Source organism: Tribolium castaneum, chromosome 4, assembly GCF_031307605.1.
Source record: "Tribolium castaneum strain GA2 chromosome 4, icTriCast1.1, whole genome shotgun sequence".
NCBI classification, from domain to species: domain Eukaryota; kingdom Metazoa; phylum Arthropoda; class Insecta; order Coleoptera; family Tenebrionidae; genus Tribolium; species Tribolium castaneum.
In genome coordinates, this window is record NC_087397.1 from 2119639 (window position 1) to 2138914 (window position 19276).

The window sequence follows — 19276 nt, forward strand, 5'->3', positions numbered from 1 at the left end:
AACAAAATTATTAACTACATTTCTTGCTTGTTTGGTGAAAGGGAAACAAAAAATTCGATTCGTTTCACAAGTGCTTTCGACAATTGAGTAACGATGGTTTTTAAGGATTTGGAAATCGGGATTAAAAGCCAGTCGTTCTTGAAACGGTTTATTTCCTATTTCAAGTTTTTAACAATTTATTATACAATGCATTCTTCACTTGTCTTCTGGCTTAGCAAAAACTAAAGTGTATCCACACTTTCCGCAATAATGGCGATCTTCCATAGCGGCCATGAAAACACCGGCTCCACACTGCTCACCAGGGCATTCGCGCCTCAATCTGTGGATTTTGCCATTTTCGTCCACCTGTAACAAATCCCCTAGATAAACATCTCCATCACACATTTTTATGAAATAAAAACAAAGTCAAAAAAAATGAGATTCAATTCCCCATCAAACACCCACCTTATAAAATTTCAAGACGGCCAACTTGACCTTCTTCTTCTTGTGCTTGATTTTTTTCGGCGTGGAATAATTCTTCTTCTTGCGCTTCTTGGCGCCACCTCTGAGTCTTAAAACTAGGTGAAGGGTGGATTCCTTCTGGATATTGTAATCGGAGAGGGTACGTCCATCCTCGAGCTGTTTCCCGGCGAAGATGAGACGTTGCTGATCCGGGGGAATCCCCTCTTTATCCTGAATCTTAGCTTTCACATTCTCGATAGTATCTGACGGCTCGACCTCAAGGGTGATGGTCTTGCCAGTCAGGGTTTTAACGAAAATCTGCATTGTGGGGAGTTACTATAAAAAAAACATCGTCAAAAAATGCAACCACAAAAACGCAATTTCTCGTGTGTTTTACGCAAAAAAGAACAAAAACACTCGATTAATTCAAACGTTTATTAGAAAAATTATACAAGAAGAACAGCGTTAATACACCCATCGTTTTCGGGATTGTTCGTAACTTGGGCATACTTCCCCCAGACAACCTTGCCCGCTTGCGTCACCAACCCCAACTCTGAGATATTAACTTCGATCACAGTGCCTTTGGTGATAACCCCCAGACTGGTGAACATCGCCGAGCTGGGGTTCTTCTTGACCCCAATGATGGGCAAATAAAACGTAGCTTTGAGTTCTGGGTGTGTGACGTGCGCTTTCTTAAACCTGAGCGCCATGGGCCTGATAAACCGTTCAAACTTGGGCGGTTTTCTCGTAAATCCCTCCCCAACGAAGGTGACTTTCGTCACCATCCGTTTCCAGGCTTTCCGTTTCGATTTTCCCGATTTGACGACTTTGAGGACTTCGGCATCGCTCTGTGCGCGCACTTTGGGTATGGGGACGTCCCATTTCCCGGCCTTTTCTTTCCGTTTTTGTTTGATCATGTTCGAGAGGACTTTGGCTCGGGATTGGACGTCACGGTCCAGGAGATAGGCAGGGAGCGCGCCCTCGGCCACCTTCTCCGTTTTCTGCTTGGTTTTCTTCTCTTCGTGCGCTTTGATCTTCTTCTTCATTTGTATTTTCTCATTGCGCCGCTCCTTGTTGAAGATCTTGGCTTTGATGCCTCTGAGGCTGCGGGCCACTTGGGCCCGCTTGTGCGGCTCGCGGGCCTCCTTCTTGCGTTTGCGTTCTTCATAGTCGAGCCGGCGGCCGTAGAGTTTACGGTGGCGTTCTACGTATTCGTTTTGTGGCATTTTGCTGCAAGTTTGAAAGAATACACTTTAATTTACTGGGTGTGTAACAGCATATTCACAATCTTTGAATATGACTATTACACACTGTATAACACGCGGTACTTACCTTATTGATTGACTATAATAGTCATATTCAGAGATTTGGCAAGAACACGGTAATTAAAACACTGGGGTTTCACGTGGTCGGGGGCAGATGGTAAACAATTTGACAAATACACGAGAAATTGCGATTTAAAAAGGGTTAAATAAGCTTAAGTAGGGCCTTATTGTGCCGTTTGCACAAAAAACGGGGCTTTTTTGCCCATAATTATGCAATAAATAATGAAAATAAATCAGAGTTTTTACTCACCTAGCACTCCACCATTACACGCCGCAAAAAGAATTTGACAGAACGGATATCAGAGAGAGATGAAGATATTTCCGCCACAACGCCAATACACCAATGTAAAAGTTACCAAAGCAATATTTTGAGAATTATTACACTTTACGCAGTTGCACAATGCTTATTACAATGTCAGTAGCAATTTTATTTAATGTTTTTTTAGTATTTAAACTTTTTTTTGAATTTAAAAAAACACGTATACTTGGTTGTCTATACACACTTATTTGTGTGAAGATTTGTGTTTTTACGAACCACGTGGAGGTTTAAAGCATTCTTGCCAGGAAAAAGGGAAATAAGGATGAGGTGAACAATGATTATTAGAGAATGAAGGAAATAAAGAAATTTTTGATTTGTGAAATGGAAAAAATACAACACAAAAATCAATTTTTTTCACTTGGCGTTAAAAAAAATACACCTACCTTCGTATGGCTTCTGCGTTGGCTACTGTTTGTAGCAAGTCAAAAAAAATTAAAAAAAACAATTTTTTGCAGAATTATAAACACAGTTTTATTTAAAAATTAAATACGTACAAGTACAATAAAATATTACGTGTAAAGAGATTTTTTGAAAAATATCGAGCAATTTTTTATTAAAATAATTTATTAACAATACGTTGCTGCAGTTGGCCTCCTGTGAATATCTCTCACTTTCCCAAACGTAATTCCAAATCTCGATTCCAGAGCCAGGAGAAACTTTCTGTAAGCATTTTTCAACTCTCCGCGGACCTAGAATTATTTTGAATTTTTTTGTCGCAATAATTTCCGAAAAACAACCTCTGCATTTATGTAACAGAAGAGAATAGCAACCATGACGCCCTGTAACCCCTCCATCACATAACTCAAGTAGTAATAAATATCCTCGGCTTGACACGTATGACTTGGAACAATGTTCCGGTTTGTTATAAAAATAATATGCACACCAAATAGTGGAATCAGGAATAAAGTGGCTCGAAGTGTTGCTCTGAAAACGATTAAGTTTAAATTGCGGGCCGCCATCTTGCGTCATACTTTGTTTGTTGGCTGGTATTCCCCCGTTTCAGTTTCAAGGCCATGACCCTGATTATGTCAAACAACAACAAAAAATTGATTGCGAGGATTGCAATACGGAACCCATCTGGAATCCACTGATCGTTTGAATTATCATCAACCATCCAACAGTCGGTACCTCCATGACCGGCACGTGTCGTCGCCCAAATGAGCGACGGCAGAAAAGACAAAGCTACAAATAAAATCATCACAAAACCACCGCGAAAACATCGACAAATTACTCAAAACTACTGCATAAATGTAGACAATGTTCGGCTCGTCGGCAAACACCCTCACAATCGACTTGTGGAGGTAAAACCCATCGGCCAGCATACAGGCATACATGCCATTTTTGGCCGCATTTTCGAAAAACGCCAAAACGCGGCACGCGACCCCATTCCCGTCCATCACATGGTTGGACCCTGACGACTTCAAAGCGTCCAGAATAATAATCTCTTTGGACATTATAGTCAAGAGGTTCCGAATCATGATAACTAGGAGCAGATTCCGGTGGAAAATCAGGCGCAAGTTGTTGCGGAAACTCCGGAAACTGAAAAAAATCGCAACGGCCGGGAACGACAACACGGTCGCCACGGCCAGCACGATGACGTTGAAAGTGTGCCGGCTCCGGAGCACCGGAGCCACGGCGCACACCTCGTAGTCGGTTTTCTGGTTCCAGGTGCCGTTAGCGAAGCACGTTTTCTCGCTCATTACTAGAATTAAATCAATTTTTGTTTTTTTTTTGGTGTTTTTTTTGTTACATTCGCAGACGTCCGAATCGGTCGAGTAGGCCTGGGTTGAGCACTTCATTTTTTCAACAGTGTTGGCTTTGGCAGGGCCCCAGCAACTCCAGCCGTCCCAGATGGCTGGGCATGGGTGTTCCGGGGTGGGTTGGGTGTTGGCGCTGGTCATGAAATTGTCGCAACAGTCGACGGCTTCTTCGCAACAGTCGACCCACATTTGGAAGAAATGGTCGGTTTTGAAGGACTTGCGAATGTAGGAGCGGGACGTGGAGTTGCGGTAGTCGAAGGGAACGACGGTCGTGGGGTTAATCTTAAAAAAATGTGGTTGAAATTTTTACCAGTTTTTTATTACCATGGCTAGGGGGATGGTCGATCCGTTGTAGTGTCCCCCAGTTGCGTTGTATTTGAACAAGAGGCGATAATTATTTGAGTAGTTGTAGCAGTAATATCCCGTCCAGAATTCCCAAATTTCGCGCGGGATTAATCCCGGAATGTCCCTGACCCTGCATGATTTTTCCCCACCCTAGGTGCTAAATGAGCTGGTTGTTTGGATTATAAGTATATCTTACGCTGACTCTTGCAATTATAAATAATAACACACACGCAATTACGCGAAGGCAAAACATAATAAATCACTCACTTCTCGAACGAATTCGGGGATATATTTCTTACTATGATATCATTGATTTATCATTTGGCATCACACTGATTAAATTGCGGGATTGTATCTTATCATAAAATAATAAATACGTTTCTATTGTTCATTTATTCAATATTAATTAATAACAAGTCATAGACTCCACGATTGTTGCCGAAGTCGTCCTCTCACTCTTTGCGTCAAGCTTTTGTTGCAAACAAATGACTGTTTTTCTCCAAGCGTTCATTATTTCGTGATGGACCTGCAATTTATTTTTTTTCCCCAACAAAATGTTGTCTCTAACTCACTTCTTTGTTGATGTAACAGAACAAAAATGCCACCAAAACGCCCTGAAGCCCTTCAATCAAATAAGTGGCAAAGTAGTAAACATCCATAGAATCACAAGTGTTATCAGGCACCATATTTCGATTGACTGTGATAACGATATGAACGCCAAAAAGTGGGACCAAAAATAAAGTCACCCTCAGAGTTGTCCTAAAAAACCAAATTAAAGTGGCAAAATTGCGTTAGGACAATTACTTGGTTTGTTGGGACACACTGTCATGTCTCAATTTTAGTACTATGACCCTGATAATGTCCACCAAAAGGACGAAATTGACTGTCAAAATGGTCAAACGGAACGCATCGGTGACCCATTGGTCGCCCGTGTTATCAACAACCCAGCAAAACTCCCCCTGGTGCAAGCCTCGCAGTAGGGCCCATATCAGGGCGGGACAACATGACAAAACTAAAATTGTAACGTCTAGCCCTTTGACTGGTTAAAATTTACCGAAAAATGCGCAATAGACGAAACGTGAGGACATTGCGTCTGCAAAGGGCCGGACTATGGACCGGTGCAAGTCAAACCCGTCCAGAAACATGGCCGCGAAAACGCCATTTTTGGCCACATTTTCGAAAAACGCAAGCACTCTGCAAGTCACACTGTTTCCGTTTAAAATCGTGTCGTCACCATCGCTCGTTAAAGCCTCCATTATGACCATTTCTTTGGTTATAACAACCAACAAATTTTTGATTATAATAACTAGAATTAAATTCCGGTGTAAAATGAACCGGAGTTGGAGGCGAAACGCCCGAAAACTGTAAAAAATCGCAACTGCTGGAGCTGATAAAACCGCAGCCACTGACAAGACAATGATATGAAATCGGTGGCGCGTTTTGAGAACTGCAGGTACGGAACAGGGGCCGTAGTCAGTCTTGGACTTCCATGTGCCATTTCGGAAACATTCCTTCTGGGCTTGTACTAGAAATTTGCTCAAAATTGCAGTTATTGTGCGTTTTAAAAGTTACATTCGCATTCGCGTATTTCGGACGAAAAGGTCAGGTCCGGACAAAGGATTTTCGAGACAGAGCCGGCTTTCGCAGGACTGAAGCAACTCCAGTCGTCCCAAATTGCAGGACAAGGATATTCATCGCCTGCAAGCACACATTAAAAATTGATTGCGGATTCGGGTCATTTATTATTATAATTATTTTTATAATAATAATAATAATAATAATAATAATAATAATAATAATAATAATAATAATAATAATAATAATAATAATAATAATATTATTATTATTATTATTATTATTATTTACTTGGATTAATGTTTTCACTGGTCATGGAGTAATCGCAACAATTGGAGGCTTCCTGGGCACATGTTTTCCACTTTTCGAAAATTGTGTCGCTTTTGTAAGATGGGCGAATGTAATTTAAAGACGTTTCGTTCCGGAAATCGTACCAGAAAAAGTCAGTTTTGTTGTTGATCTAAAAGTTGTGTTAAAGTTCATTGTGGCCGATTTTTCAAAATTGTACAAATGTGACCGGGATGTACGAAGAGTCGTACGGTATTATGGTGTAATTGTATTTGAATTTGACTCTTTTGTCGTAGTGATAACACAAATAGCCGGTCCATCGGTTCCAAAAAGATCGATGGATCAGTCCTTGGGAGGATCGGCACAGTTTGGCCTGAGCCTTGAGAAAATTGTTAATTGAAAAATAGAAAATTTTCGAAACTTACTTGTATGTTTTTTGTTGAAATCAATAAACAAACACTTATTAAAATTACCACAATGTAATTAAAACGCATAATTCGCTATCTACTGTGCCGCCAACGTGAAACCACTATCTTTATTGCGGGTAGAATTTTATCTTGATGAGCTATTTATTTAAAGGGTTTAACTAACGCAAGATATCTGATACGATAAAGAATTGCAAAATTTTATTATACCTATTAATGCAGAGTTTTCCCCGAAAATCCCAAATTCCCAAATTTTGAGAACCGCTGACTTAGAAAGATAAAAAGTAGCGTGTGCTTTAAAATTATTGACAAAATTGCTCCACTCCGTAATTTATTAATTTAATTTGTGTTTTATTATTAAATTTTACAAAAAAATAAGCAAAAAAAACTGCCAGAACTGGGGTTCGAACCTGCCATACAAATAAACGTGTGGGCTTCAATTTTGAAAAAAATTTTGACTTTAAACCGCAACGCTTTTTTGAGTAATTTCTTGAACTTGAAACTTGAAATACGTGTGACACGTTATTAAAAACACATAAAATTCCCGCAACTGTTTAAAGCTTATTAAAATTATTACTTAGTTGTAATGGCAGGTAGCATCAGTTTTTGCAAAAACAAGTTCTGTCTACGACCTTAGCAATGTCCCAGACCGATATTGACCGGTTCTCGGACAAATAAAAACAATCCATCCTTTGAAAAATCCAGAACAATTCAAGTCGAGTCTCGAAAACACGAAAAATGTTCACAACGAAATATTTTTTCGTGCTTTTATTCACTTTTGTGACACCAAGACCAGCAGAATTTGACGCTTTGATTGGCCCTTTCCGCCAAATCCGCCTGGCGGCATTCAAATTCATAAACAGCACGGGTCGGGAAAATTTGCCAATTTTGCGGGCGAGAAACGTGAGTATTATTTTAGTTAGTTGGTTGATTATCAATTAATTGGTAGAAAGTGCAACAAGTGGCTAAAATCGCCTTCCCGTGCCCGCTTAACAACACCCGGAGCCCGCAACCGCCGGAAAATGTTAACAAAGTCCGGCCTGGAGACATCGATGTGATTGCCGGGCTTGGGGACAGTATCACTGCCGGAGTTGGTTTGATGGCAGTTAATCTCTTGCAAATTTTCCTGGAATATCGGGGAATCGCCGCAACTGCTGGTACAACTTATCCAAAATTTTCAAACCCTTCTTCAGTGTTTTTCAGGGGGTGAAGCCACCTGGCGCAAATATTTGACCCTCCCTAATATTTTAAAAGTTTTCAATCCGAATTTGACCGGTTTTGCGACCGCAACCACATTAACTTTGAACCCAGAGTCGAGGTTTAACGTCGGCGAGAGTGGGGCTGTTTCAGAGGACACCCCGTATATGGCCAAAGTGATGATTAAGAGAATGGTGGAGGACCCGAGCATTGATATTCACAAGCATTGGAAGGTAAATGATTGGTGTTTTTTGTGTTGCCTAACTGGGCTTCCAGATGGTGACTTTAATGATCGGTCCGAACGATTTCTGCAGCCAGATTTGCTACAAGAATAATCTTACGGCGATTTTGGAGGAACACCGAAATGATTTATTGCAGGTTTTGCGCATTTTGAAGTATAATCTGCCGCGGACGATAGTTAACGTGATACCGCCACCAAGTAGGTGGTAATTAAAGTTAGAGAGTTTCTGCACTTATTGTGTCTTATTAAAGATCTGGAAATTTTGATTGGGTTCACTGGGGTCCCACCCAAGTGTGAGCTTAGCCATTTGTTCGAATGTCCGTGTCTTTTCGGGCCAACGAGTGGCAACAGACAAGACATTTACATAAAATTGATGAAACTGTGGCAAAAACTAGACATGGAAATCGTCAATAGTGAAGAATTTGATAGTGATAACTTTACGGTTGTTCTCCAACCCTTTACTCTTGATTTTTTCCTGCCTAATACGACCAAAGGAGTGACTGATTTTTCGTATTTGGCCGAAGATTGTTTCCACATGAGTCAGAAAGGCAACGCTCGAAGTAATAAAGAAAGTAACGCAAAAAATAGTTTTGAATAATATTTTTTTAGTAGCGAATGCTTTGTGGAACAATATTATGGAACCGGTTGGGCAAAAGTCCACCCGACCAGTTGAAATTTTCGAAAAGTTCAATTGTCCATCGCAGGAGCGGCCGTACATTTTCACCCGAAAAAACAGTGTCAGGTAGCGCATTTTGTAATAAAGAAAAATAAACTAATTGTCGTGTTATTAAAATTTTGTATTAAAAAGAATTGCTCAACCCCATAGTGAAAGTGTCTTCTGCATAAACGATTCGGTAACAAATAAACATTGAACCCCACTTTTGTGGTGGGTACCTACGTGCATTTTTTATAACGAAGACACTGCACGTGCTGCTCATTTTTCAGACAACACAATGAAGTTTTCAGTGAAGTGAGTTGTCGGTAAGTACCCGAATTTTCTGGCCGAAAATTAATTGTTGTCTTTCGAAAAAACCCGGATGTGTAAATTGTGTCAGTTATTTATTATTATGCATGAGCTGTATATAACCCAGATCTTGGTATGTTGTGCAAGGGAAAAACGTGCGTCGTTAAAATAATAAAATTACCTCTGATTGACTCGTTACGACAAGAAATCCAAAAATCACTGCAAGAGAAAATCAAATAATTGCTCTTCTAGGTCGAGGAAAATGGTCTTCCGTTCATGTATTTATGGTTTCTTCGTTTTTTACTTGTGCAATGGCCAAAAACCGGACACTTTCGGTAACAGTGTAAGTAATTATATTTTGTAACAAGTTACGTTCTCCCAAACAAGTTCATCAACCCAATTTTTATTTAATTGCAATTTTAATGTCCATTTAAAGGCAAAAATTTACCCAAGAAAATAAAAACTAGAGTTTTAAGAGGGGGGCATCCAAAAATTTTTAGAAATAAATTTGTATAAAATTTAATTTCACAATGCAATTTTTTTAATAAAATAAAAGGTAAGTATCTGGTATTTTAAAGACTATCACTCAAAAAAATACAATTTTTGGGCAACGTTTCGATTTTAATTTAATTTTCCTCAGACTGTAATTTTTCTTGTAAACGGGTTGAAGACGATTAAATTAAAACCGAAACGATGTCAGAAAATTGTGTCTTTTGACTGATAGCCTAAGGAACACCAAATAGGTACCTTTCCATAAACTGAAACTAAATAAAATGGACACTAACACATTAGAAATAAATAATTTATTTTTTAATTTATTAATAAATAATGTACATTGAAAAACTTCTGTTGTTATTTAAATAAACATTTGTTTATTGAGCTTTCATATTATTTATTAAAAAAATAGAATTTATGTTGGGGTGAGGCATGGCCCACTAGATTCCTCCTTGAGCGACTTGCAGTCAAACTGAGAACTGTGAAATTTTTATTTAAAAAAAATAAATAAATAATTAATAAAATTGTTTGTCTGCTATCGAAGGTTTTTTTGATAGGCTTTATTCTACGCAAAAATTAGGAGAATTTTACCGACGATTTGCCTAAAAACTAGCTAATGCCAAAAAAATAAAAAATAAATAACCCAAATTCAAAAAGTCCTAGCCGGAGAAACTCCTTGCCTTTTATTAGTAATTTATGCCCCGCCATACCCAGATTACCAAACAATGCCAACCATGTGTCTCGCTTAATTTCACTAATTAAATTTCTCAACCAGACGCTGCGATTTCCCCTCATGGGTAGCAGCGTCCGTCGCCAGCCCCCCATCCCCCCTTCGTTCAAATTCCCGTGCTCGACCACCATGGGTCGGTCCCCATCGCGCCCCACCAGCGTCCACCGCCTGCGTCCCGGCGACATCGACGTGGTCGGCGCCATGGGCGACTCCCTGATTGCCGGAAACGGCGCCCTGGAGGAATGGGCTTTGGGGACCATGATCGAGTACCGGGGCGTGTCCTGGTGCGCAGGGGGACAGGGCACCTGGCGCGAGTTCCTCACCCTGCCCAACATCCTCAAGGAGTTCAACCCCAACCTGACGGGCTTCTCGACGGGCACTGGGGAGTTCTCGTCCCCCAGGTCCCAGCTAAATGTCGCGTTTCCCGTCTCCGCAGACGCGGATGCCTTGACACAGGCCAAAGTCTTGGTCGGACGCATGCGGAGGAATAAAAGGATCGACTTTGAGAGGGACTGGAAGATGGTGACGATTTTCTTCGGGGCTAATGACATTTGCTCAGGGCAGTGTTACAACAAAGTGGAGTTTTCGCCACGAATGCATGCGAAGAAGCTTATGGTAGCCCTTGATTACCTACAAAGGGCTTTGCCGAGGGCTTTTGTTAACTTAATCCCAGTTTTAGGTCTGTCTGATCTAACTTTATGTAAAAAATTTCAATTAAAAAAGTTTCAGATGTTTCGGTCAGTGTTCGCATTAAAAGAACGATGATGTGCCGCTTTTTGCACACTTTGTTCTGTGCCTGTTTCCACAGAGGAGGAAACGAGATGGACGTTATAACCCAAATGACCCGGGAGTACCAAAGGGCAGAGGAGGAGCTTGTCAGTGGTTTGTCCCTCAAAATTTTAATTTAAACACAATTTGCAGATTTTTAGCGGCCGTTATGACACCAAGGACGATTTCACCGTTGTCCTGCAACCCTTCATGAAATTATTCAATGCACCGGACGACAAAGCCCGGAGATATGACGAAGTGATCGACATTTCGTACATAACGTACGACTGTTTCCATTTTTCGCAAAAAGGACACGCTCTGGGTAGGCAATAAATTTTTACAAACAATGATAAATTGTTGTTTTTTAGGAGCAAATATGCTTTGGAACAATTTGCTGCAGCCGGTGGGGCGTAAGAGCACAAAACGGCTCAATTATATCATGGAAAGTTTCGAGTGTCCGAAGCCCGAAGCCCCATTTCTGTTCACTCGAAAAAATTCGCGAACTTTTTTAGAGACTGGTCATCAGTGAGTGCCATTTTTGTGATAAAATAAATATTTTGTACGAATTTTTGTGTTCTTGACACAGTAAGATGGTTTTTTCGTTGTTTTCGCTCGAAGGCTCCTTCCTAAATTACGCTTTGATTGATCGACCTACATTTTGCTCAAACATGATAATTTGCTTATGATAAATGTGACACGAGACAGGAAGTGGTCGCGATAAACAGTCAAGGGCGGAATATTTTGTTACAATGTTACGGACATTCTGCACTGTTTGATTTCCAATCAAGTATGGATTTAATTGCATGTTCAAGAGCATTAGGATTTAAATATCTTAAACGTGTAATTACATCAGGAATATTAGATAAGAGAGAGAGAAATGTGACACGTGGCATTGGCCAAGGAACATGGTCACATTTTTACGCACTAATAGAGCAGACTGAGAAAGTTCAATAATAAGGACAAAACGGATTAAAAATTTTGAGAAATGACACACATGCCGGCTGACCTCTTCAATGAACGTTGCTCTATAGATCACTGATTACTAATCAGGACTTGTAATATATGTGGAAAAACCAAAGTGCAACCCATTGATGGATTTTTGTGGTTCCATTAAAAATCAAGGATGGAACGAGATAAAAATGGACCAGACAAACCAAAAACTGTTTTTTTCCCTCAATCAGAAATTGTATGATTTATGAGAATAAAGACGCCTCAAAGTCAAGTGTTATCAAAGATTGTCTCGCTATTTTAATGAGTGGCTCGAAATGTGATTATAATTACCTCCAATCAAACGATTATCTTATGCAACAGCTGGATCAACAAAATATTAAGTTAAGTAATAACAGGCATCACAAATAGAGGAAGAAAGAGAAAATTGCGTAAATTAAAATCGGAATTTGTAAAGCAAATGTTTGGATAACGAGTTAGCCAAAGTTCATGTATTTGCTTACAGACATTTGCGAGCAAATCGTCAAACAGTTCTGGAAATTTTGCCAAAGGATGCCAAATTTATTATTATTATTATTATTATTATTTATTACCGTGGTTTTTGTGGAACCTTAAAATTAATCAATTCCAAAAAAAAAATCAGGGAATGTTTGAGCAATTTTGCCTTAAAAAATAGTTCACGTTTGTAATCAAAATAAGGGTAAAATATTTTTTTATAAAAATGTTTACGTAAAAATCGAATTAAAAGACTTACACATTGCTTTCTTAACAAATAAGAAAAGTTTTTTTTTGGTGTTTCCGTATGACTTATGGTGATTATTCTGAGAAAAATAATCTTCAATGTTTTACAAATCACAGTGATTTTTCTGTGAACTGTTGACAAACAGGAAAATACCGAGGAAAATACCACAGACTCCCAATTAATCAATAATAATTTTAATTGCAAATGCAAATGTGAGGTCGTAAGCCTAATAGAAAAATAGTTTTAATGAACCGCATAAGCAATCAATGAAGCTAAGTTTAACTCTAAATTACTGAAAAAACTGGAATTGGATGCATATTTTTAGAAGTAAATGTAAAATATTTTAATGGTTGCAAGGTGCCAAGGTGTCTTCTTTGACTCTTAATTATTTTAAAACTCTTTATTAATATTGACTCTAGAATTTTCCACGTAGAAAAACAAACAGAATTATTTTTTCTAAACGGTAAACACTAACAGGAAATGCCTGGCCCAAAACCCGTTTCACTACAAAATCCCACAAGTCACAACAAAAATTTGCTCCAATTTTCGACCCTTAATTTAGTATTCAACCGTCTTAAGGTTGCGGTCACGGTCAGATGTATGCAAATTTTTGCACTAGAGATCGCTTCTCTTTTTCGCCTAACGACGGGAAACGTCTAATTTGAGACCAGTTTTTGCCTAAACGTATTGACGTCAATGGCGATTTTTACTTCTAATGAATCTCGCGGCGCAAGTTTTTGCAACTTGAACTTTTGCCTATTTTAAGAAGAGACGAATAAAGTCATAAACCTCTTTTCTCATTATTTATGAGCCGAGAGACCTCCTCTTTCCCACTAATCAATTGAATAATTGCGATTAGACATGAGGATAGCCCTGAGCCACAATTACTCGTACCCTTTGAAAGGACTTTCCGGTGTTTTCAAGGGTTGTGGGTGAGAAAAACCAGATTAAAAATCAATAAATATATTTGGAGATAAATAGAATAAATACAATAAATTAGATGAATAAATAAAAGTTCCACAGTCTAGTCGCAGATGAATCTTCAGCCTTTTTGGTCCATGAGTGCATCAGTGGCAGAATGAGCAGATCTTTCCAAGAAGCCAACTGTAACAAAACAAAACTGTAAGATTTTTGAAACTTATTAAAGTGAGAATAAAAAAATACAACGCGTTAGCCCGACACTTACCTCTTTATCTCGCTGCCTCAAGCGTCCGGTCAAAAATTCCAAAAAACCCAATTTTGGAACTGTTCATTTGGCCACTCCGTATTTTCGGTGGAAACTCGGCGTTTTGATGCTTCCGGTTGAACTGTTTGACTTCTTCGAGGAGCACGAGCTGTACGACGTATCCGAACAGTTGCTGGTGCTCCTCTTCAGCGAGTTCTTGTAACTCCTGCTGCCATTATCCACGTGCAGGAATTTGTCAATGATTTGACGGATGGTGCAGTGTGTGCGGTTGAACGGATTTGTGTACATTTTCACTTCACTTTTTGTATCACTGTTGCTGCTCTGAGAGTTGGTTTGTTTATGGTCGGGAGCTCAAGCTGCCGGCTTTTATACGGCCGGCGAGAACGTCATCGGAGGGAATCCACAGACGTAAGGCCAATGTCACGACGACGTCTTTGCTACGGTACAATACGACGATAATTTGTTTGTAAACGCCACATTTGCGTTAGCACTAATTGGGCTTTATCGCTGATTCCCAGAAGAGGTGACCAAACAAACACTGCCGAAAACCCACGCAATTTTTGGACGTTAAATCAAATAAAACCCAGAGGAGGTTTTTCAATTTTTTTCGTTTCCGCCGTTGGTCTGATTTTTCGGGAAACCCCAGAAAACCGTAAAAATCGCAAACGTCAGTGTTGGGTTCTGGGAAAGTGGCCCTGAGATTGGAGGAAATGTCAATGTTTCGTGGGAATTTTTAACTATGTATTTATTTGTACAATTAATGCCTTTACCAATTCATGTCATTTAATTGCGAATATTACGCAAAATGACTGCGTCTATTTCAGTTCCCGATAAGTTTAAAAATAGACTCACGTGTGGACTTTAGTTTTTCACTTTGATTGAAAATCTTATGCGAGAGGAAAGTGGTACGACCGCGGGATTCCCAGATCTGGACCCACTTGTGATTGAGTGGGACCTACATTTTTTTTGTCCAATTTCCAAATAATTAGCTGCTTTAAAAATAGAAAATTAATATTAGAAACTGGTTTCAGAAGTGTGACTTTACAAGCTTTTTATGGCCGTAATGACACGTGCTGCGTTTTTCTAATGACATTTTTATGTTGATTATTGATTAGCAAAATGCACTTTTCAGATTCAAAAATAAAAGTCACCCAAGTTGAATTTACAGTGTGTGACTAATATAATGCAGTGATAAAGTTATTATCTTTCGATTTTAAACATATTTTTAATGCTCCTTAAAAATTAGAAACCAGAAGCCAAATGAAATGAATTTTAGAGCGGGTGGTTGTAAAAAGCAGGATTTATAATTCGGGCAATTTAAAAGTGATAATTCCGCTTGCAAACAAATTGATTTATTTAAATTTCAATTAAGTGGCTTGATCTCGAAAAATGCGAGGAATGTTCTTGTCACGGACGCCCAAAGTGGCGTCCGACCTGCTTAAAAAATAAAAAGCCTCAATGTTGTCTGAAGTGTTATTTAAACGGAATCACTTAGTGGATTTTTAATTACTACTTGTGAATAGTAAAATTTAATTGTTTACAACCTTTGAGGAAACTGTTTACAAGGTGTATTTAATTATAACTGCGTATTGTGTGTTTTCTGACGTCGAATGGTCGTTTCTAGAAATGGTGGATTCGCGGCGGGGCAAAAAGTGCCCTCGCTGGGTCAAGGAGCGAAAAATGTTTGGACGCACCGTGTAATTATCCGGAACTGGACTCTCCCTTGTTCCGCTGTCTATAAATCATGTTTTTTACCTCAAGTTAAGGTCAAACAATTCGGTGTTTGTATGCCGATGACCTAAAGCGTGTTTACCGCCAGGTGATGCGAGTTTGAAAAATCGAAAATCACTGGCCTTTGTATTTGCGTATCTAACATTGTAACTTACAATGTAATAAGTTTGTATTATGATATTCTGCGTAAACAAATGACTTGAACTTAGGATAAAGTTCAATAGGTGACTTTGAATAAATTAATGGCTTATCTCACAATGGTCGGAAATGAAGATTGATTGAGCGATGGGCACAACAATAATTTATCAGAGGCGAATAAACGTTAAGTATTTTCTAATTAGTTTATTCAATTAACCGAAAATAACTCCGGTAATGGGATGAATGCGGCCAGGTGCACGTAGTCCACATCATTATCCTCAAAGTGACTCTTCAGAGAAAGCACGATTTGCGTCAAATTCTAATTAGACTTTAATTATTTCTAATTGCATTAGCGTCAAATCGTAATTGGCTCGATTTTGGCCAACTTGAACCGAACTTTTCTCGATCTCTTTGCAAGCGAAAGGTCGCACGTTCAAATTATGGAATTTATTTACATAATGCGAAAGTTCTTGAACTTATTCTTACTGCTAATGTGTTCATCCACCTCGCCTTATTATTTATTATAATTATATTAAGAAACAGAATAGTCATTATGATGATAGGAAGGTTAATAATCGGATATCAGGAATAGGAAATGGCGATTGGAATGTCAAGATAAGAGGCAAAAAACCCAAATTACCTTATTTTTAGACACAAGCCTTGACTGGTTTCTGATACAGATTTGCGGCGCTTAAGTGCAAGGTGCATTGGAATTGTGCCACAAGCGCACCTTGGCCATTCAAATGCCGCGCCGCTCAAGCGCACTAACGCAAAAAAATGAGCCAGCCACTAATTTTTTTATTAATGTTACATTAGTATTACATAACTTACTACAATTGAGCGAATTATTACAAGTCGTACTATTCGAAAAAAAATCAAAATTTTGGTTTTTGTATCTGCTACCAACCGCGTAAACGTGGAGTAATTTAACCTCAATTTTTGACATTTTGTTAATAAAAAATTTTCGAAAATGACTATTTTGCGGGGCTGGCGCTACAATGTCTTTATCGGGGGTTTAGTAGGTGTTATAGCCCTAACCCTTTACCCCATTGCAATTGAGCCAATGTTAAATTCGGAAAAATACAGTAAGTCCCGACTTGGAGCTTAGTTTTTTGCTATTAATTACTTCCAGAAAAAATACAAGAAAGAAATAGGAGAGGGATTAAACAGGAGGACGTCCAGCCTGGAAGTAAGTCTCTGTGGTTGCTTATTACGTAAGTTGTTTTTTATGTTTTCGTAGATATGAAGGTTTGGTCGGATCCTTTTGGTAGGAAATAAGACTAGTTTTTGTTGTAAATAAGCATATATTGTTCAATAAATTAATAAGAGGTTTCCACTGTTTACGACATGTATGTGTGAATATAAAAGTGAGAAAATAGCTCAAAAATTAAGTTGTCATGCCACTTTAAAGTAAATTTTCGACGTCGTCTGAAACGTCGAGAAAAACATCGAATCCGTCTCTGTTGCAATTGCCGTCTTGGTTGAAGACGTACTTATGAAACGTGCCGTCGAGACAAGCAGCTGCAAAACCAACGTATTTAAATCACAATTTAATAAAAAAAATACCTACCAATAATTACAGAATTATTTTCTGTAAAGGCACAAATACACGCACACTCTTGCGGGACGGTAAAATTGGCCAAAGCCCACTGCGAGTTGGCGTATTTCCCGAAAAGATTCGTATTTGCAATTCTGTGAAAATAACCACTGTAACTTAAATTTAAGTCCAAAACCTACATACATCATTCGCTTGTTACGGGACGTGTCTTTGATTGCGAAAATATGCACAGTGCCTTTATCGCTCGAACAGCACAAATAATCCGAGTTGCTGCTAAAATTGATACTGAAAAAAACAATCAAGTTTGATTTTTTCGTGCCTGAAAACTACCAATAAATGGTGGCCGGGTCTGTGCCCCTCCTCAGCTCCACCAATTGCGTTTTAGTCGCCAAGTCCCAGACCCTGATCAGGGTGCCTTGGACCGAGGCCGTTGCGATTTTGGTGGCTTGTTGGTTGAAAGCCAAGCAGGCGAGTTCGCCTTTGTGGGCGCTGATCCAGACTGGGGCACTGGAAATGCCAATTTCAGTGCAGGCCAGGTCCAGAATTTGCACGCTTCCCGTTTTATGTCCGGGGAAAATGATGATTTGTTTCTCGCCTGCGCCCAGAGGGCTCAACTCGAGCAAGCCTCTGGGGTTTTTGATGGTTTCCAGGGAGAAGAGGCGCTGCGTTGGCGAGGGGAAGGAGAACACGTGGATGCTTGTCAATAGAGCTACGATTATTCTAAAAGAGTTTGGGTCACTGTTGGTTAAGTTAAAGTGGCGGTTACTTGTCTTTGCGTAAACGCACAGCTTGGATGGACGAGGGGAAAGTTATTTCCAGGATGAATTTTTTGAGTAAGTCGTCGAAAATGAGGAGGATGTTGTCGGAGAACATGGGGCGGGTGCCCCCCGAGACTAGTGCGAGTATGTTGGTGCGGTACAACATCTCACATTTTGAGACACTTCCGACCGTTTCAACGTCTGGAAATTTTATTATTTGGGTTTTTTTGTTTGGGGGCTTACCGTAGTGGCTTTTCTCAACCAGTGGTTCCACATTGTAAATTCTTACGCCACTTTCCATACAACACGAGAAACAACCTGTGATAAAATTCCACTTACTCTACACAATTATTTTTGGGAAAACTTACCTTGGTCCTGGTTGAACCTCAAACTTAGGATTTTCCGATCACTGGCCATTTTTCACTAGTGGAAGGACTCCAAATAATCAGTCACAAAAAGCAATTGCGTTGCAATTTTTAAACATCTTCCAAATGTATGAAAATGACAATCATCAACATACAATTAAATGATTGTAATGGGTGTCAACACCGTTTTAAATAAATAATAATTCCTAATTATCAACAATGACTGTTTGTTCTCCTTATGTGTACACGTTTTTGTTGAGCTGAACGATAAGAAACACCAGTAAACAGAAACTGCGAACCATGAAACACGTGGAAAATAAAGATATTTCTTAGGAACTGAATTTAACACTAGATAAGGATTCTTTAGTCCTTACAGTATGACTAGAATCACAAAACTTAACCTAATTTAATTAAATCACGAAAAGACGGAATTTTAATCGAAAGTCGAAATCGAGACAGCTTTTCAGCTGTTCTTTTGTTTTATTTTGGTTGTTGACATTGACAATTCACAGCTGAGTGGCTCGAAATCTGTGTACGGCGAGTTTCACAGTTTGCGAAATACGCTTTAGTCGATTTCTGCTTCTTGTTGGAACATGCGGGAAGTTTAAATGTACTCCTACTAGTACCAAGTGGTCCTAGATTAGCCCCAATGGCCAGTTAAATTCGATTTCTGGTTCAAGTTAGAACAGGCGGGAAGTTAAACGTACTCCTAGTAGTACCAAGTGGTCCTAGATTAGCCCTAATGGCCAGTTAAATTAAAATGTTTGTTGCAAAATTTTTTAAATTATTGGGATTTTTTCGCGAATTGCATTCAGTGGGGTCCTGGATTTTGTTCTTTTCTCCTTTTTTTTTAAATTATACGTGTCTAATAAAAAATAATATCTAAAAATTTGTGTGTCCCGTCCGTTAAGATGGATAGGTACCTATAAGTTGGAGCTATAGAAATTAAAACTAAAACAGAGTGAGGAAAATGGTCT

The 19276-nt window shown here is 39.1% G+C and overlaps 8 protein-coding genes and 1 long non-coding RNA gene across 14 annotated transcripts; 3 read left to right on the plus strand and 6 right to left on the minus strand.

Annotated features, from left to right (window-relative positions):
• Positions 1–135: 135 nt before the first annotated feature.
• On the minus strand, positions 136–2156 carry RpS27A (Ribosomal protein S27A). The gene is made up of 3 exons (XM_963930.5): positions 2017–2156; positions 445–777; positions 136–345 (listed from the first exon to the last, which is right to left on the minus strand). Exons 2-3 carry the CDS (start codon positions 763–765, stop codon positions 196–198), a joined length of 471 nt encoding a protein of 156 aa, XP_969023.1. The 5' UTR covers positions 766–777; positions 2017–2156; the 3' UTR covers positions 136–195.
• Positions 862–2155, minus strand: Ip259 (Intronic Protein 259). Of its 2 annotated transcripts, none has more exons than XM_963860.5 (2): positions 2017–2155; positions 862–1671 (listed from the first exon to the last, which is right to left on the minus strand). In XM_963860.5, exon 2 carries the CDS (start codon positions 1665–1667, stop codon positions 888–890), a length of 780 nt encoding a protein of 259 aa, XP_968953.1. In that variant the 5' UTR covers positions 1668–1671; positions 2017–2155; the 3' UTR covers positions 862–887. The 2 variants fall into 2 exon arrangements, with proteins under 2 accessions (XP_968953.1, XP_064212171.1); XM_064356101.1 differs by lacking the exon at positions 2017–2155 and adding an exon at positions 1774–2004.
• A 374-nt stretch (positions 2157–2530) lies between the features above and the next one.
• LOC103315251 (calcitonin gene-related peptide type 1 receptor) lies at positions 2531–4534 on the minus strand. The gene is made up of 7 exons (XM_064356099.1): positions 4387–4534; positions 4170–4340; positions 3836–4127; positions 3317–3787; positions 3057–3267; positions 2823–3009; positions 2531–2774 (listed from the first exon to the last, which is right to left on the minus strand). Exons 1-7 carry the CDS (start codon positions 4441–4443, stop codon positions 2652–2654), a joined length of 1512 nt encoding a protein of 503 aa, XP_064212169.1. The 5' UTR covers positions 4444–4534; the 3' UTR covers positions 2531–2651.
• Positions 4535–4564: 30 nt separating this feature from the next.
• Positions 4565–6987, minus strand: LOC657245 (corticotropin-releasing factor receptor 2). Its single transcript, XM_963714.5, has 8 exons — positions 6479–6987; positions 6274–6432; positions 6057–6225; positions 5763–5888; positions 5245–5715; positions 4995–5202; positions 4763–4949; positions 4565–4716 (listed from the first exon to the last, which is right to left on the minus strand). The coding sequence occupies exons 1-8, from the start codon at positions 6545–6547 to the stop codon at positions 4597–4599; spliced, it is 1509 nt and encodes a 502-aa protein (XP_968807.1). The 5' UTR covers positions 6548–6987; the 3' UTR covers positions 4565–4596.
• A 123-nt stretch (positions 6988–7110) lies between these two features.
• On the plus strand, positions 7111–8692 carry LOC657169 (uncharacterized protein). Of its 2 annotated transcripts, none has more exons than XM_015985397.2 (6): positions 7111–7381; positions 7428–7635; positions 7682–7908; positions 7952–8114; positions 8168–8476; positions 8529–8692. In XM_015985397.2, exons 1-6 carry the CDS (start codon positions 7217–7219, stop codon positions 8660–8662), a joined length of 1206 nt encoding a protein of 401 aa, XP_015840883.1. In that variant the 5' UTR covers positions 7111–7216; the 3' UTR covers positions 8663–8692. The 2 variants fall into 2 exon arrangements, with proteins under 2 accessions (XP_015840883.1, XP_968734.1); XM_963641.4 differs by having other exon boundaries at positions 7116–7381; positions 8526–8692.
• An 80-nt stretch (positions 8693–8772) lies between these two features.
• LOC657084 (phospholipase B1, membrane-associated) lies at positions 8773–12095 on the plus strand. Of its 2 annotated transcripts, XM_963564.4 has the most exons (6): positions 8773–8897; positions 9133–9223; positions 10151–10784; positions 10835–10980; positions 11027–11195; positions 11242–12095. In XM_963564.4, exons 2-6 carry the CDS (start codon positions 9143–9145, stop codon positions 11400–11402), a joined length of 1191 nt encoding a protein of 396 aa, XP_968657.2. In that variant the 5' UTR covers positions 8773–8897; positions 9133–9142; the 3' UTR covers positions 11403–12095. The 2 variants fall into 2 exon arrangements, with proteins under 2 accessions (XP_968657.2, XP_064212170.1); XM_064356100.1 differs by lacking the exon at positions 8773–8897 and having other exon boundaries at positions 8917–9223.
• Positions 12096–13510: 1415 nt separating this feature from the next.
• LOC103315250 (uncharacterized) lies at positions 13511–16273 on the minus strand. 3 transcript variants are annotated; one of them, XR_010333775.1, is made up of 4 exons: positions 14795–14809; positions 14602–14741; positions 13750–14186; positions 13511–13667 (listed from the first exon to the last, which is right to left on the minus strand). It is a non-coding gene; the product is annotated as an uncharacterized LOC103315250 (long non-coding RNA). The 3 variants fall into 3 exon arrangements; XR_511841.2 differs by lacking the exons at positions 14602–14741; positions 14795–14809 and adding an exon at positions 16259–16273; XR_010333774.1 differs by lacking the exons at positions 14602–14741; positions 14795–14809 and adding an exon at positions 16259–16273 and having other exon boundaries at positions 13750–14444.
• Positions 16274–16426: 153 nt separating this feature from the next.
• Positions 16427–16950, plus strand: LOC100142156 (uncharacterized protein). Its single transcript, XM_001808338.4, has 3 exons — positions 16427–16703; positions 16751–16807; positions 16859–16950. The coding sequence occupies exons 1-3, from the start codon at positions 16589–16591 to the stop codon at positions 16894–16896; spliced, it is 210 nt and encodes a 69-aa protein (XP_001808390.2). The 5' UTR covers positions 16427–16588; the 3' UTR covers positions 16897–16950.
• On the minus strand, positions 16903–18811 carry LOC656832 (WD repeat domain phosphoinositide-interacting protein 4). The gene is made up of 7 exons (XM_963333.4): positions 18303–18811; positions 18178–18252; positions 17943–18135; positions 17507–17896; positions 17360–17461; positions 17189–17310; positions 16903–17139 (listed from the first exon to the last, which is right to left on the minus strand). Exons 1-7 carry the CDS (start codon positions 18349–18351, stop codon positions 17024–17026), a joined length of 1047 nt encoding a protein of 348 aa, XP_968426.1. The 5' UTR covers positions 18352–18811; the 3' UTR covers positions 16903–17023.
• Between the last annotated feature and the right edge of the window lie 465 nt (positions 18812–19276).

What these genes read in the sequence shown, in the direction of transcription:
- RpS27A (XM_963930.5), bottom strand. Translation starts at nt 765, where the DNA reads ATGCAGATTTTCGTTAAAACCCTGACTGGCAAGACCATCACCCTTGAG. An exon ending in CCGTCTTGAAATTTTATAAG is followed by an intron (nt 346 to 444) that starts GTGGGTGTTTGA and finishes GATTTGTTACAG; the next exon opens with GTGGACGAAAATGGCAAAAT.
- Ip259 (XM_963860.5), bottom strand. Translation starts at nt 1,667, where the DNA reads ATGCCACAAAACGAATACGTAGAACGCCACCGTAAACTCTACGGCCGC.
- LOC103315251 (XM_064356099.1), bottom strand. Translation starts at nt 4,443, where the DNA reads ATGTTTTGCCTTCGCGTAATTGCGTGTGTGTTATTATTTATAATTGCA. An exon ending in CGACCATCCCCCTAGCCATG is followed by an intron (nt 4,128 to 4,169) that starts GTAATAAAAAAC and finishes CATTTTTTTAAG; the next exon opens with ATTAACCCCACGACCGTCGT. An exon ending in CATTTATGCAGTAGTTTTGA is followed by an intron (nt 3,268 to 3,316) that starts GTAATTTGTCGA and finishes TTTTATTTGTAG; the next exon opens with CTTTGTCTTTTCTGCCGTCG.
- LOC657245 (XM_963714.5), bottom strand. Translation starts at nt 6,547, where the DNA reads ATGCGTTTTAATTACATTGTGGTAATTTTAATAAGTGTTTGTTTATTG. An exon ending in CGAAATACGCGAATGCGAAT is followed by an intron (nt 5,716 to 5,762) that starts GTAACTTTTAAA and finishes GCAAATTTCTAG; the next exon opens with TACAAGCCCAGAAGGAATGT. An exon ending in TCTGTTACATCAACAAAGAA is followed by an intron (nt 4,717 to 4,762) that starts GTGAGTTAGAGA and finishes AATAAATTGCAG; the next exon opens with GTCCATCACGAAATAATGAA.
- LOC657169 (XM_963641.4), top strand. Translation starts at nt 7,217, where the DNA reads ATGTTCACAACGAAATATTTTTTCGTGCTTTTATTCACTTTTGTGACA. An exon ending in GGGAATCGCCGCAACTGCTG is followed by an intron (nt 7,636 to 7,681) that starts GTACAACTTATC and finishes AGTGTTTTTCAG; the next exon opens with GGGGTGAAGCCACCTGGCGC. An exon ending in TAACGTGATACCGCCACCAA is followed by an intron (nt 8,115 to 8,167) that starts GTAGGTGGTAAT and finishes GTCTTATTAAAG; the next exon opens with ATCTGGAAATTTTGATTGGG.
- LOC657084 (XM_963564.4), top strand. Translation starts at nt 9,143, where the DNA reads ATGGTCTTCCGTTCATGTATTTATGGTTTCTTCGTTTTTTACTTGTGC. An exon ending in TAACTTAATCCCAGTTTTAG is followed by an intron (nt 10,785 to 10,834) that starts GTCTGTCTGATC and finishes AAAAAGTTTCAG; the next exon opens with ATGTTTCGGTCAGTGTTCGC. An exon ending in AAAGGGCAGAGGAGGAGCTT is followed by an intron (nt 10,981 to 11,026) that starts GTCAGTGGTTTG and finishes CACAATTTGCAG; the next exon opens with ATTTTTAGCGGCCGTTATGA.
- LOC100142156 (XM_001808338.4), top strand. Translation starts at nt 16,589, where the DNA reads ATGACTATTTTGCGGGGCTGGCGCTACAATGTCTTTATCGGGGGTTTA. An exon ending in GTTAAATTCGGAAAAATACA is followed by an intron (nt 16,704 to 16,750) that starts GTAAGTCCCGAC and finishes AATTACTTCCAG; the next exon opens with AAAAAATACAAGAAAGAAAT. An exon ending in GGAGGACGTCCAGCCTGGAA is followed by an intron (nt 16,808 to 16,858) that starts GTAAGTCTCTGT and finishes ATGTTTTCGTAG; the next exon opens with ATATGAAGGTTTGGTCGGAT.
- LOC656832 (XM_963333.4), bottom strand. Translation starts at nt 18,351, where the DNA reads ATGGCCAGTGATCGGAAAATCCTAAGTTTGAGGTTCAACCAGGACCAA. An exon ending in GAGGTTCAACCAGGACCAAG is followed by an intron (nt 18,253 to 18,302) that starts GTAAGTTTTCCC and finishes ATTTTATCACAG; the next exon opens with GTTGTTTCTCGTGTTGTATG. An exon ending in GTGCGTTTACGCAAAGACAA is followed by an intron (nt 17,897 to 17,942) that starts GTAACCGCCACT and finishes AAACTCTTTTAG; the next exon opens with AATAATCGTAGCTCTATTGA.